This window comes from Fukomys damarensis, unplaced genomic scaffold, assembly GCF_012274545.1.
Source record: "Fukomys damarensis isolate Sample0158 unplaced genomic scaffold, DMR_v1.0_HiC HiC_scaffold_5, whole genome shotgun sequence".
NCBI lineage: Eukaryota > Metazoa > Chordata > Mammalia > Rodentia > Bathyergidae > Fukomys > Fukomys damarensis.
In genome coordinates this window covers 67,472,480-67,485,557 of record NW_022900917.1, presented here as the reverse complement: position 1 = coordinate 67,485,557, position 13,078 = coordinate 67,472,480, and the positions used below count along the sequence as shown (strand labels likewise).

General features: G+C 39.7%; 1 protein-coding gene across 1 annotated transcript in view; it reads left to right on the top strand.

Moving 5' to 3' along the window:
• Window positions 1-12,992: 12,992 nt before the first annotated feature.
• Window positions 12,993-13,078, top strand: part of Atad2 (ATPase family AAA domain containing 2) — a 64,003-nt gene continuing 63,917 nt past the window's right edge. Inside the window, exon 1 of the mRNA XM_033759228.1 lies at window positions 12,993-13,067. Within this exon, the coding sequence (XP_033615119.1) occupies window positions 12,993-13,067 (75 nt within the window). The remainder of the gene's footprint in view (window positions 13,068-13,078) is intronic.

Sequence of the window (13,078 nt, the reverse complement as noted above, 5' to 3'; positions counted from 1 at the left end):
AGTCAGGGCGGCGGGGAGTTGCGGCTGAGAAGGCGGCGAGCGCAGAGAGGCGCCTGCTGAGAGGTGCCTGCTGGCCGGGCAACGCTGCCCGGGTGGAGGAGCCAGGTGAGGAAATTGTATGAAAAGTCGGCGCCTCCGGGCCCGGGAAGTGGGGCGAGGGATCCAAGTATCCAATTTTAATAGCACCCCAAATCTCATAATAGTCGAACTCAGTTTTTTTAATTCGGTGATCCGTGTATACTGGCTCCAGAAGACTGATTCCTTAATAAGAGTAAGCCAAAAAAGTCTGTGACTCTGAATGGTATTTATTTTCGTGTTAATCATGGGTTTTCTTAATTGTTGGCAGCCTGGAAAGAAAAACACCAAACTGTTAAACGGTGTTTCTGTGACTGAAGGACATTTAGGAGTTTACACTTTATAACTTTGCGAATTTTCCTTATTTACAACGGACACATATAACTGATAGGGAACTTCCAGTTGCAAAAACTGAAATTCTTAGGTTGTTTGTAGGCCACACCTGGTCACATTATTCAGATGTGAGAGTCTCAAAGCCCCTAAATCCTAAAAACTTTGAATATGGTCCTTCTCTCAATTGTTGACTTGTTGCCTCCACACTGGATACACACTTCACTGTAGATTCTATGCTAAATAACAACCCATTAAATCTTTGTCCGTAAAGTGAGTTTGAGGGTAAGCCTGCTTAAAAGTTTGAGGTTGATCCCCTGTACCAAAAAAATGATGTTTTATTGAGCAAAGAAAGCCACAGGGTGAGGCGTGTACAACATGGGACAAAACTACGGTCAACTATTAAGGTTACAAGGATAGTTGCTTAGCTAGTATTGATCCAATGGGAAATCGTGAGGTGGGACAAAACTATGATCAATCAATAAGATTATATCAAGTATAGTCACTTAGGTAATATTGATTAAATGGGGAAGCTGGTCATGTAGCAAATGTACATGGACCTAACAAGGATTTCTGGAAAGGCCTGGGCTGGGGAGATTTTGGTCCCTATCCAAGGTGACTGATGCCTGTTTAGAAGAACATCAATCACTGCTATTTATCTCTTGAGATACATAAGCTTAGTGCTTTCTCTTTTTCTTGAATACTGGCCTAGGGTGAAAGAGCCTTAGGCCACATTTGTCTCCTGTGCTGAGGGCCTGGCCTGCCTAACTGCCTTAGAATATTTTCTAACTAGCTTAGCAGTCTACAATAGTAGGAGAGGTTCACAACTCATTATATCTTGATTTTAACAAAGCAGCTAGCCCAGCTGTATTAATCATGACCCGCTTCAGTTCAAAGATAAGGCAGAAAGGCTGCCATTGTTTCATGTAACTGGAAAGACTGAAAAGGAGGAGCTTCAGGCTCCTGAGGGGCCCCAGCCAGGGCCCAGTCGGCCCTTCTGTCTCACCCTGTCAAACTTTGCTGCTCAGTGCTTGGGCTTCATTCTGGGATCAACTCCTTACTTCTGGCTTGGGCAGCCACAGGAAGCCCCATATTCATATTTTCCAGGCTCACAGCAAACAGTGCAAGTAACTCCTTCTGGCAATCACCCAGAATGACTTGTGCCTTTTATTTTTTAGTTTGTTTTTGGAGTACTGGGGATCAAGGGTCTTCTACCACTGAACTACATCCCCAGCCCTTTTTTGCTTTTTTATCTTTAGGTAGAATCTTGCTAAACTGCCCAGGTTGGACTTGAACTTGTGATCTTCCTGCCTCAGTTTCCAGAGTAGCTGGCCATACAAGTATGTGCCACCATGCCCAGCTAATACCTTTATTTTTGCACTTCTGTGTTCTTGGTTTTTTTTTGGGGGGGGGGGTCGTGTTTTTAGAATGTGCTGTATTACTCTGTAAGACATTTTAACATTTAAAACACTTCTAAAAAACCGAACCTACCAGCATTAACCTAAATATCTATGTGTGGAGAGATTATTCTCACTTAAATTTTCCCCACTGCTAGACATTTACTTTGCTTTCAGATCCTATGCTATTGTATGTAAAGCTGCAGTCAACATCTTTGTACATAAAACTTGGTCCATGCCCATGATTATTGCCTTAGGATGAAGTTCTAGAAGTGGAATTCCTGGGCCAAAGGTTTTAAGCATTGCTATGTTATCTTCAAGAAACAGGCCCATGGCTCAACATTGTATGAAGGATTTCTTTTCAGTTTTCTCTGCTTGTTTTAGACCATGTCAACATATGTAGTTCAGGCTGGCCTTGAACTATGTGGCCTAGGCTGGCTTCAAACTCATGGGCCTCCTGCCCCAGCCTCCTGAGTGCTAGGATTACAGGTGTGCACCACATCTGGCTACACTGAGAATTTTTATTTAAAAAACAAAAAATAGGGCCAGGGATTTAGATCAAAGGTTCTGGCGCCTGCCTTGCAAGCCCAAGGACCCAAGTTCAATCCCCAGTACCAAAAAAAACCATAAAAAACAAAAAATGGGCAAAACCCTGATTTATTTTCTTTATACTACTTGCTTTGATGAAGTTATCATTTATTCATTTCCTTGTTTACTGACTAATTTCTACCCTTGGAACATAAGTGTCGCGAGCACCGATTTTATGTTTCGGGATCCCACGTATATTAATCGACTGCAAGTGGCTTTTCGAGAATAATCTCATTTATTATTATATCATCAAACACACACATACAAGAGAATATGAAAATAAGCATAATAAGCATAGCGGTAGTCAAAGGAATATAAGCAGTATGCCAGCCCAAGGTAATCGGGCTGGCACCAAGGCTAGGCTAGAGTCATTGCGGAAAAGAGTCCTGGTATACGACCTGAGTCTGTGGCGCCGGTGGTGTCGGACGCGGCAGGGTCGCGCTGCGACGTGCTTCAAGGTCTCATGATGTTCTCCGGCATCTGACGTCTCGAACGGGAGAGCGTCTCTGGCAGAGTGTCTGCGTCTCGGGCAGAGCTTCGGCGGGTCCACTTGACGGGTCGTCAAGGACGGACGACGTTGGTCTGTTCCTGGGGTCTTTTATACCTCTTCTTATCATTATCACACGTTTCGCACATTGCTATCACTCCAAACAGGTTGTAATGACTTCACTCTAGCTTGTCACACCCTTAACACACTTAGTATGATCTCACTGCAAACCTAATCACTCCAAACCACTCCAAGCTAACACTCAGGCTGCGTTTCTTATCTTGCCTGCTACCTGCAGCATGGGGATTTCCCCTAGCTGCTTCCATGTTCACTACATTCCACCCCCTGACACCTGAAATGATTTCAACATGAAAGGTGTCACTATTAGGATTCCCTGTTTGATTTTGGGGATCCAGCTGGTTCGCAAAACGGGGGTTTACAAAGTCTTACGGCGCATCTAAGTGGCATATGATACATGATGAGTTGTAGTATTGTGCATCAAATCCATTTCACGCCAAGTCATATATGCTGAATATTCAAACAATAGATCGTGTAACAATGGTTTTAACATTACTCTAACACACCATGATTCTAATGAATTTGGGACATATACTGATTCTATTGAGCTTCTACAATACCAATCACCTTCTAGTAAGTGGTATGATCTTTCTGGGTCATGTCTAATTAAATTTTTGGTTACTGTATAATTATCATGATTTCCTTTGCAAACATAACATGATATTAGGCTTGCAAGCATATGTAAATATCTTCCCAATGGGTGTGGTTCTAACCAATTTTCATGATGCATCAAGAAGTGATAAAATAACATTATCAATCTATCTTCCTCCTGTTCTCCTGATAAGAATCGTGTGGAGAACTTATTTTTACAGAAATGACAATTCCTTTTTGTTACATAATCTTTAGGAAATACTCCCATGTAATATAGCAAATCCTTCATGGGTGCAAGATGCATAGCATAATAGTATGTTAAGGTTTTTCTTAGTCCATATCTTTGCATTAAATCACATCTCCGTCCGGAGCGGTTTTCGTTCCTTCTTGATGGTGCCATAATATCGTTTTCCTGAGGGATTGCCACGCCTTCTTGATCTTTGTATGCTTTCGTTTTCTGAAGATTCTGCGTGTTAATCTGAGGAAGACAACTAAGAGAAATATGATGGATACCATATATAATGCTTCTTTGACATATTCCCACCAGTGAACAAGTGGGGTGCAAGTAAAGTCGAGCTGGATTAACCTTGCAAAGTAATCAAAGAAAGTACACTTTTTCATATCAGTATTCCAACTTACAGGAATGATTGTATTAGTTCTTACCAATCCTACTAATTGGTGTACCTCATGTTGTTCTCTAATCAAGGTGTGTTGTGCATTCATTATCTTTTTATGTATTGATTCTAGTTGTTTCTGATTATGTTCTGATATTGCTTGAATTTCCTGGTTCTTTTTTATAAACTGATCATAATGTTCTTTCTCAAGATCTTCTAGAAATAATTTTGGTGTACTGTATAGATGGCTTGACTTTATTGCTATTTGAGTTATATAAGTATCGTTACCTTTTGTCAAGATGGAGCAGTTATGTATCATCCAACATCCTGGTATTATATCTAATTGAGTTATTGTGTCATCATATGTTGATGTATTTAAGTTTGTGCAGGTAAGAGTCATGTTAGTATTTGTACATGCCAAGAATGTCCAATCTCCCATCTCTTGTATCGTATCTGTCACGGTAGTGGGTGCTAGTCTTGTCTCTGTTAATTTAGTTAATGGCAAATGTGGATATACAAATACATTTGTTCCTAAGCTGTAGCAATCTTCTTGTGGTACATATGCTGGGGTTCCATTTATAGATATAAATAGAAAGTGATCAATTGGTGTGATCCATCTTGTTTGTATGGCATTCCATGGATCTAATTTGGTTTTCCAAAGTTGTGGAATAGGTCTGGTATGGTATGCTGCATATGCATTATCTAGAAAGATTTGAAGAACATTTATGGTACACATGCCTTCTTCACATGAGCTGTATTCAGTTGGATCTAGTAATGTCTGGAATTCTGGTGTTCTTCTTCCTAGACCAGTGATAAATAGTGTATCTAATTCTCTAATCATTTTGTCCATTGTCATCCTATATTGTACACACATTAATCCCTCATGGTTTCGTAATATTTGGTCTTCTGTTCTTTGTTGTGTTGCATGATGTTCTTTATTTAAAATCTCTATCTCTGCTCTCATTTGTTGATTAAGTATATTTAGGGCATCTAATGAATTTGACATGGCTGCTATTGCTTCGGATGTTACTTTATTTAGCTTGTGAATTTGCAATATTTGTGCTTTAATAGGTTGTATCATTGCTGCTGAAACTCCACCTCCCATAATTCCTCCTAATAGAGCTCCTGCCAGTGCTGTTCCTATTGCTAGTAATTGCAAAGGTTTTCGTCCATTTTTCAATGGTGTTGTGTACTGTAAGCGAGAATACAGTGGCTCTGTATACTCGTTACAGTATCTCTCAGGTGGAGTTAAAACTGTTAAATCTATTTTTAGTTGTACTCTCCTTACTCTAGGGAAAAGTATCACCTTTGCTGGGGTACTCATGTCTGGAACTATCATGGGTGCTTCTATTACTGTTGGTTTATCACTAGGAGGTAGATATAAATATCCTTGAGGGAAGTGTGCTGTGTATAGTTTATAGGTTTGTTCGGTTTCTGTCTTATTACCTTTTTTGTAATTCTTTGGGAGAGTGATGCCTCCTCTGTCTAATAATTTTCCTTGATATGGTTTCTTATCTGGCCATGTATCATGTGTTAGAGGGATATGAACGACTTTATCCCAATCTATAGTAAAGGAGGTATTTAATCCTTTAGGTTGATGAGCTATCCATTCAATTTGTATCCATTTTTGTATTATGGGATCTATTCCCCGTGCTGAAAAGTAATAAGAGAAACCTGTATATTTCCATTGTATTCCCTGTGATATGGTCATGTTGAGTGTTCTTAGCCATTCAATTGATGCATTGAATCCTGTCTTATAGTAAGCTCTGAGATTTTTATCTGCTAACACTTTCCTAGACATTCCCTTATTTATTAGTGAATATGTTGGGTATAAGTCTTCTATAAGGGGTAACTTATATTCTACTTTTTCAACTACATCTGTGAAATTCACAAATGGGGACCTGTATTTGAAACCAGTGCCTTTATAGTTGTTCTGTTCAGTAGAGGTGATTAAGATGTTAGTAAAGTTAAAATCAACATCATATGGTATTGGGAATTCATCTAGTCCTGACAAATGGTGTGCACATATGAAGTTATATTTTCTACAAGTCTTTTCTTCTGTAGTTGTCTTACACTCATCATTTGGTTTTGTATGTATATAATCTCTCTGAGTAGATGACATATTATATCTCAGATTCCATGGTTTATCTGTACCATTATATACCCATCTTGGATATGTTGGATCTGGTGCATTGGGATAGTTCCATACAGTTTTATTTATATCATGCTGATCTAAGAAAAGTACTGTAAAATTTCCATTCTTACACTCTCTTAGTGATGTAGAATTTATATCTGTATAGTCTGCAAGAATTTTTGGCCAATAGTATGATTTATATTTATATACATAGTCAGTAACACCGTCTGCCCCTTTGAGTGTAACTTGCATGGTTCTGATCTCTAATGTATTTTCATAAATACATCCCCATATAGTACAATTTTGATATATTATTCTCTAGCATATATGTGATGGTTTAATGCACGTGTAAAATCCTTTCTCTTGTCTATTCATTGTCCAAGGTTGTGGTAGGACACTTGTTAAGATTACTGGGAATTTCCAATGTTCTACTCCTAAAGCTAAGATTTTACGCCAATCTGTCCATTTCCATTGTTCTAGAGTTCTTACTGCTGGTAAATTATCCAATTTGTAATCATGTCCAGTGTCATTAACTGGTGTTAAGTTCCCGTAAAAAGGAAGGTTTGGGAATCCTGCTACACATAATATTGAATGTTTAAGGACTTCATTATCTTTCTTTGCTTCTAACTTTTGTATGAAAGAATTAGGACATCTATTTCCCCATGGTTTGGGTAAATGTGGAATTCCTTTAGCTATCCATAATGGTTCTAGTTCTTTCTTTCCTTTCATGGTGTCTCGTGTATAATTATCTGGTATCATTAATAATTCTTGTATTTGTTGATCAAGTTCCTCTATGCTAGGTATGTTTGTTTCATTATTTTCATCATTATAATACTCATAGCTTAGATCTAACTCCTGGATCTCTTCGGTTGTTTGGTTGTATACTTCCATTTCTAATGGTTCCCATGAGTTAAGCATCATAGGTTGGAACCATTGTCTAGCATAAGTCATGTTCATACCTCGACCACAGGTAAAGGTCGCTGCTAGATGTGGGTATATGGTACCTTCTAAACTGGATCCTAGCATCAAAGTCTGATATTCATTATTGACTTTTACATTTATTAATGTTAGATCTTCTGGTAATTTCCATGCTGTGGTATATATTGGCATGTGACTTGTCTTATTTCCCCAAAATTCTATCTTATGGCATTTTAAGGGGTTTTGTTCACCTAGATCTGTCACTTCTGTGTCCATCATGCTCATGTAAGTTTTAAAGTGAAAAGAATGTCCAGTTGCCTTCCTATATTCATCACAGCCTTTTGCCCATGAGTATTCTATGCAATGTGCATATTTTTGCCACCAACTATGAAATGTGTTAGTAATTTGAGTCCAATCTCTGAAATCTTTCCAGAATTGCGGCCATCTGTTAGTAATATTTTTGGTTGGTATATCTTTAAGTGCTATTGTTGGCAATGTGGTTGTTGCAGGTGTTGTTGGTAATGTAGTTGTTATTTCTGTTGTTGTACTAACAGATGTAGTAGAGCTGGTATTTTCTATTTTTCCTATTGATGTCATTATTAATATGGCAACCAACATATAGTGTAATTTAATGCATGTCCTAAAATTGGATGATTGTTCCTTATCATTAATTTTCATGTTCCAGTGTAGTGTACTATTGGAGCTGTAATTCCCCATATTGCTAATGTTATCAACACTAATGTTATAAATAAAGATTGGTAGAAACTTTTCATTTCTTCCAATTCTTTTTAGACTGAGGTCGCCCTTACCTTGGGTTATCCAGAGATTATTCCCAGGTCCAGGGGCGACAACCTCAGGTTATGTATTGTATGATTTCTTTGTGTTCCTGTAAGTACAAATATGTGATCTAAGTATATTAATATCTTCCAGTGAGTAAGATATAGCTTCCTCCATGGGACTCTTTCTGTGCACATTTCATCTCTCGATCGTCCCAGTAGAGTTAGACTATAGCTTAGTGGAAGTTTTTTGAAATGTTGTAAAACTTTCTTTTTTCTTTATGTTGTTCTACCTGTGGCGTTTTAATTTTAGACGCCACGGATAAGAACTACACAATAAAAGAGGAAAGACGTGATTATATCACCTGTGATGGTTCAAATTTGGATGTTAAAATCTTTTCTAGTGTCCAATGACACCTTAGACAATTCACCTGTGAATCGGCATCAATATGCCTCATCAATATGTCTCATAATGTTGGTGGTAATGTCCTTTATCTTATAAACTTTCCTTATCTTAATGTCTTAATATGTATTAGTAATGCTATTAATTTATTAGTTACAGTGTTTCTATAGTGTTTCATCCTACTTGTTTTTATATGATTTTTTCTTGATTTTTTCCTTTTCATTAACTTCAATTAGTCTCTTCCCATTTTCCTGACCACACAGCATTTTCATTTGCTATAATTTAGTGTATAAGTTTAGTACTGGTGGTGGCTGTATTTGATATATAGATTTTTATGTTCATTGGTCAGTTAAAGTCTAACCATCCTCCGGCCTATAAGCTGCCGTTTTCTCTGTTGCCCTGTTGATGGTCCGTCGATGAGCCATGCATTTGTTACTATAGTGTCAAAGTCCTTTTTGTTCCTTGTATGCCTTTGTTCTGGCTAGGGTGTTATTGGTCTCAAGTAATGTCAATCCACCTTAGACGTTCCACCCCCTGGTCGCAGTATCGCGTCCGGGGACTGTGAAATCTGTCCTTGCGTTGACACTTGATTACAGTTCGGGAGATTTGACAAGTAACAGCTCCAATGTATGATGTTTTACTTTCAACTAGCAGTTCTATTGAAACTTCGCCTGGTGCATTTATCCATTGTTAGGCAAGCTTCATATATAGCCCGGATGGCCCTCTCAGAAGAGAGTATTTATTTTCTGACCATGAAAAATTTTATAATAAGAGCCAATTGATATAGTTCTTTTCTCCAATTTTATTTTCTATTGTCTATAATTATAGAAGTGTTTTCTTTTCCAATTAAATAACTATGCTGTTTGGTCTTTGAGATAATGGTCCGGACTGTTTATTATTAGTCCTACTTATTGATTATACTAGTGAGTTATAATAAAAATCATATAGTATCTATTTAAAGTTTCATATTATTATCATTTCTTAACTTCCATTATCTCTTCTATTAACTTCTATTAACTATTAACTATTAACTTTCTATTAAGTCAATCATATAGTGATTATATATATGTATTTTTAATAACAACAATTTTTAATAACATTTATACTATAATTGATATATTAGTTAACTATTATGCTTATTAATTACTTAATGTGGATTGTCTTATTTGATAAAAGGTAACTTAAAACAGCTTACTATATCTAACTTGTAAATCTTATCAGAAAAGTGCAGTTCTAATCCTATAAGTGCAGTAATATTTCTATTATCCTATATTTCTATTTTTAAAACCGTTTCACCTGTGAGTACTCTTTATAGCAGCATTTATCTAAACAATCCAATATTATTGTAAAGTACAGAGTATGTGACTATACCTAGAGACCATGTTGGTACAAAATTGTTCATATTTTTGGAAAACTGAGTTGCTTCATCCATGGTACTACATGCAATTAAATTTCCTGTGAGGCCTATTTTAGAATTTCTCCTGAATAGGTTTTTTCTATGTTCCTGATTGTGTGGGTGTCATTGGGGGAGTTTCTGTTTGCCTTAAGATGTTATTTGCCTTTTGATAAGCAACCCAATTTGCGCCGGCTTCAAATTGGGCTGGATCTGATGAAGGAAAAGCTAATCTCCAAGCCGCTGTTAACCAATCTAATAATGTATGGATTTCACCTCTGGATGTTTCTAGGATATGTCCTAATGCTTCATAAATGTTTCTCATCTGTTCTTTATTCAACATTGCTTCATAAATCCATTTCATCTCCTTTTCTAACTCCTCCGGTTTGGCTGTGTCGGCCCTTTTTGCCATAGCCCCCTATCCTTTCCATTTTGGGCTATTTGGGACGTAAGCTCTCTAGCATACGTCCCGGACGCCAGCTCTCGAGCAAGCTCTCGAACACACGTCCTAGACTCCTTCTCTATTCCCGAGGTGTGGGCCTGTTTGTGGGTAGCAGCCGATCCTGGACCACCCGAGGTTGTGAGCCTCTATGCCAATTTTTCGGAGTCAACGCAAAAACCTTCGGGAAGCCGAGATCGGACCACCCGAGGTTGTGAGCCTCTATGCCAATTTTTCGGAGTCAACGCAAAAACCTTCGGGAAAGAGGGAATGGGGAAAGATGTTCATGGGGGATGGCCAACCCCTTCCTCGGTTCCTCCATCCCTATCTCATATGTGACCGGTCATTTGCCCATAAATTCATTTTCTTCAGAATTCATTAATACTCATTATACTTCAGAACTCATTAATACTGGGTTTTTACTTCTATATCTTTATCTATTAGAGGTTTTGTTAGATTGGGGTCCATTAGGTGGACTCGCATTGGTCTCCATTAATTCTAACTTAAGCGAACTTGATTGAGGCATTCCTCCCGATCTCAGTTTTAGTTTCGTTTTCTCAAGCATGTTAGTCAGCCTTTCTATGTTAGCAAAACAGTTTTAAAAATTTTCAATATTTTCAATTTTTAGAATTTTTCTGAAAAACCACTGGCAGTTACTAATATTTCATTTTCATTAATTTTTGAATTTAGTATTGACCAATTTTCCAAATTTTCAAATCTTTTGCTTAAAAATCTACGCATTAGTTTCGTTTGCTTCCCCTTTCGCCATGCGCATCAACCCGCTCTTCCTCAAGCTTGCGCCTGAGTTGGCTTCGTGGCGTCTGCGGCGGCCTACTTCCGCACCTTTAGGGAGGGTGGTGTTTTCGGCCTGAGTTTTCCCTGCTCTTCAATAACCCGCTCTTCCCCAGTTGCCTGGGTTGGCTTCGTGGAGTAATGGTAATCACTCAGTGGTCCGCAAACGAAACTAAGCTTAGGATTAATAAATTCTCAGTCCAAATTAATATAAAACGTGGGATCCTGCCGACTACGCCAACTGTCGCGAGCACCGATTTTATGTTTCGGGATCCCACGTATATTAATCGACTGCAAGTGGCTTTCTCTTCCCCAGTTGCCTGGGTTGGCTTCGTGGAGTAATGGTAATCACTCAGTGGTCCGCAAACGAAACTAAGCTTAGGATTAATAAATTCTCAGTCCAAATTAATATAAAACGTGGGATCCTGCCGACTACGCCAACTGTCGCGAGCACCGATTTTATGTTTCGGGATCCCACGTATATTAATCGACTGCAAGTGGCTTTTCGAGAATAATCTCATTTATTATTATATCATCAAACACACACATACAAGAGAATATGAAAATAAGCATAATAAGCATAGCGGTAGTCAAAGGAATATAAGCAGTATGCCAGCCCAAGGTAATCGGGCTGGCACCAAGGCTAGGCTAGAGTCATTGCGGAAAAGAGTCCTGGTATACGACCTGAGTCTGTGGCGCCGGTGGTGTCGGACGCGGCAGGGTCGCGCTGCGACGTGCTTCAAGGTCTCATGATGTTCTCCGGCATCTGACGTCTCGAACGGGAGAGCGTCTCTGGCAGAGTGTCTGCGTCTCGGGCAGAGCTTCGGCGGGTCCACTTGACGGGTCGTCAAGGACGGACGACGTTGGTCTGTTCCTGGGGTCTTTTATACCTCTTCTTATCATTATCACACGTTTCGCACATTGCTATCACTCCAAACAGGTTGTAATGACTTCACTCTAGCTTGTCACACCCTTAACACACTTAGTATGATCTCACTGCAAACCTAATCACTCCAAACCACTCCAAGCTAACACTCAGGCTGCGTTTCTTATCTTGCCTGCTACCTGCAGCATGGGGATTTCCCCTAGCTGCTTCCATGTTCACTACATTAAGCTCCAGCAAGCTAGTTTGCCCATTGGCCTCCATGTCCTCAGCTTCCCTCTGCTGCCTTTCTCCTAGATCTATGGTGGGGGGGATCAGAGGGATGAGGGATTCAGATTTCTCAGGGAGAACTTCTCTAATCTTCCCTTCCCCTTGTCTGTATTTCTCTGTAACTTAACCACTTAAATCTGTGTACATATTCACTATATGAGCATATTCCTTCTCCTTCCACTAGAATGTAAAGTCCCTGAGAGCTTTTTTGTGATTCTCAGTGGTTAGAATGCCTGAGTCTAGATGCTCAATATTTAATACACGTTGAATTAATAAACCGTAGTTATTTATCCCGATAAATAAGCAGCTTGTGCCTCTATCTCACTAGGACTCCTCTCCTAGTCTTATCGTGTAGCAGAGCAGTCGAGTAACTGCTGTCACCTGAGGAAGCCATTTTCTGTAATGCTGCGATGTAGCGTTTACTGGACACATGCAGTCTACGTAACAGGATACACTAACGCCATCTTAGGGTCTTGGGTTTACAATTAGTTGTTTACGGGGGTGGGAATTAGCACGGGATGAGGATTCCTCCAGATCTTGTGGCAGAGCTGGGGACAGAACCTACGTCCCTGCTCAAAGGACGCTGAGCTCGTCCGGTTTCTTTCTTTTGAGCGGCGAACTTGTTCAGATGCGGTCATCAGCGAAACTTCTTCAAACTGGCCCACGGAAAGCCTGTCACAGGCGTAGAGCTCTCGCTCCGCGAGGGCCAAGAGGGCTGAGCGTCCCGCGTTTGAATTTTGGATGGCGGGAAGCGGCGGCTGCAGGTGTCGGAAGGGGCGGGGCAGAGCCGAAGCACCAACCAATCAACGAGGGCGCCCCTCCCCATGTCCGCGCCAAAATTCCAAACGGGACTGCGCGCCTCCCGCGTGTCCCTCCGCCGGCTCCGAGGCCGGGACTACGTGCGGAGAGG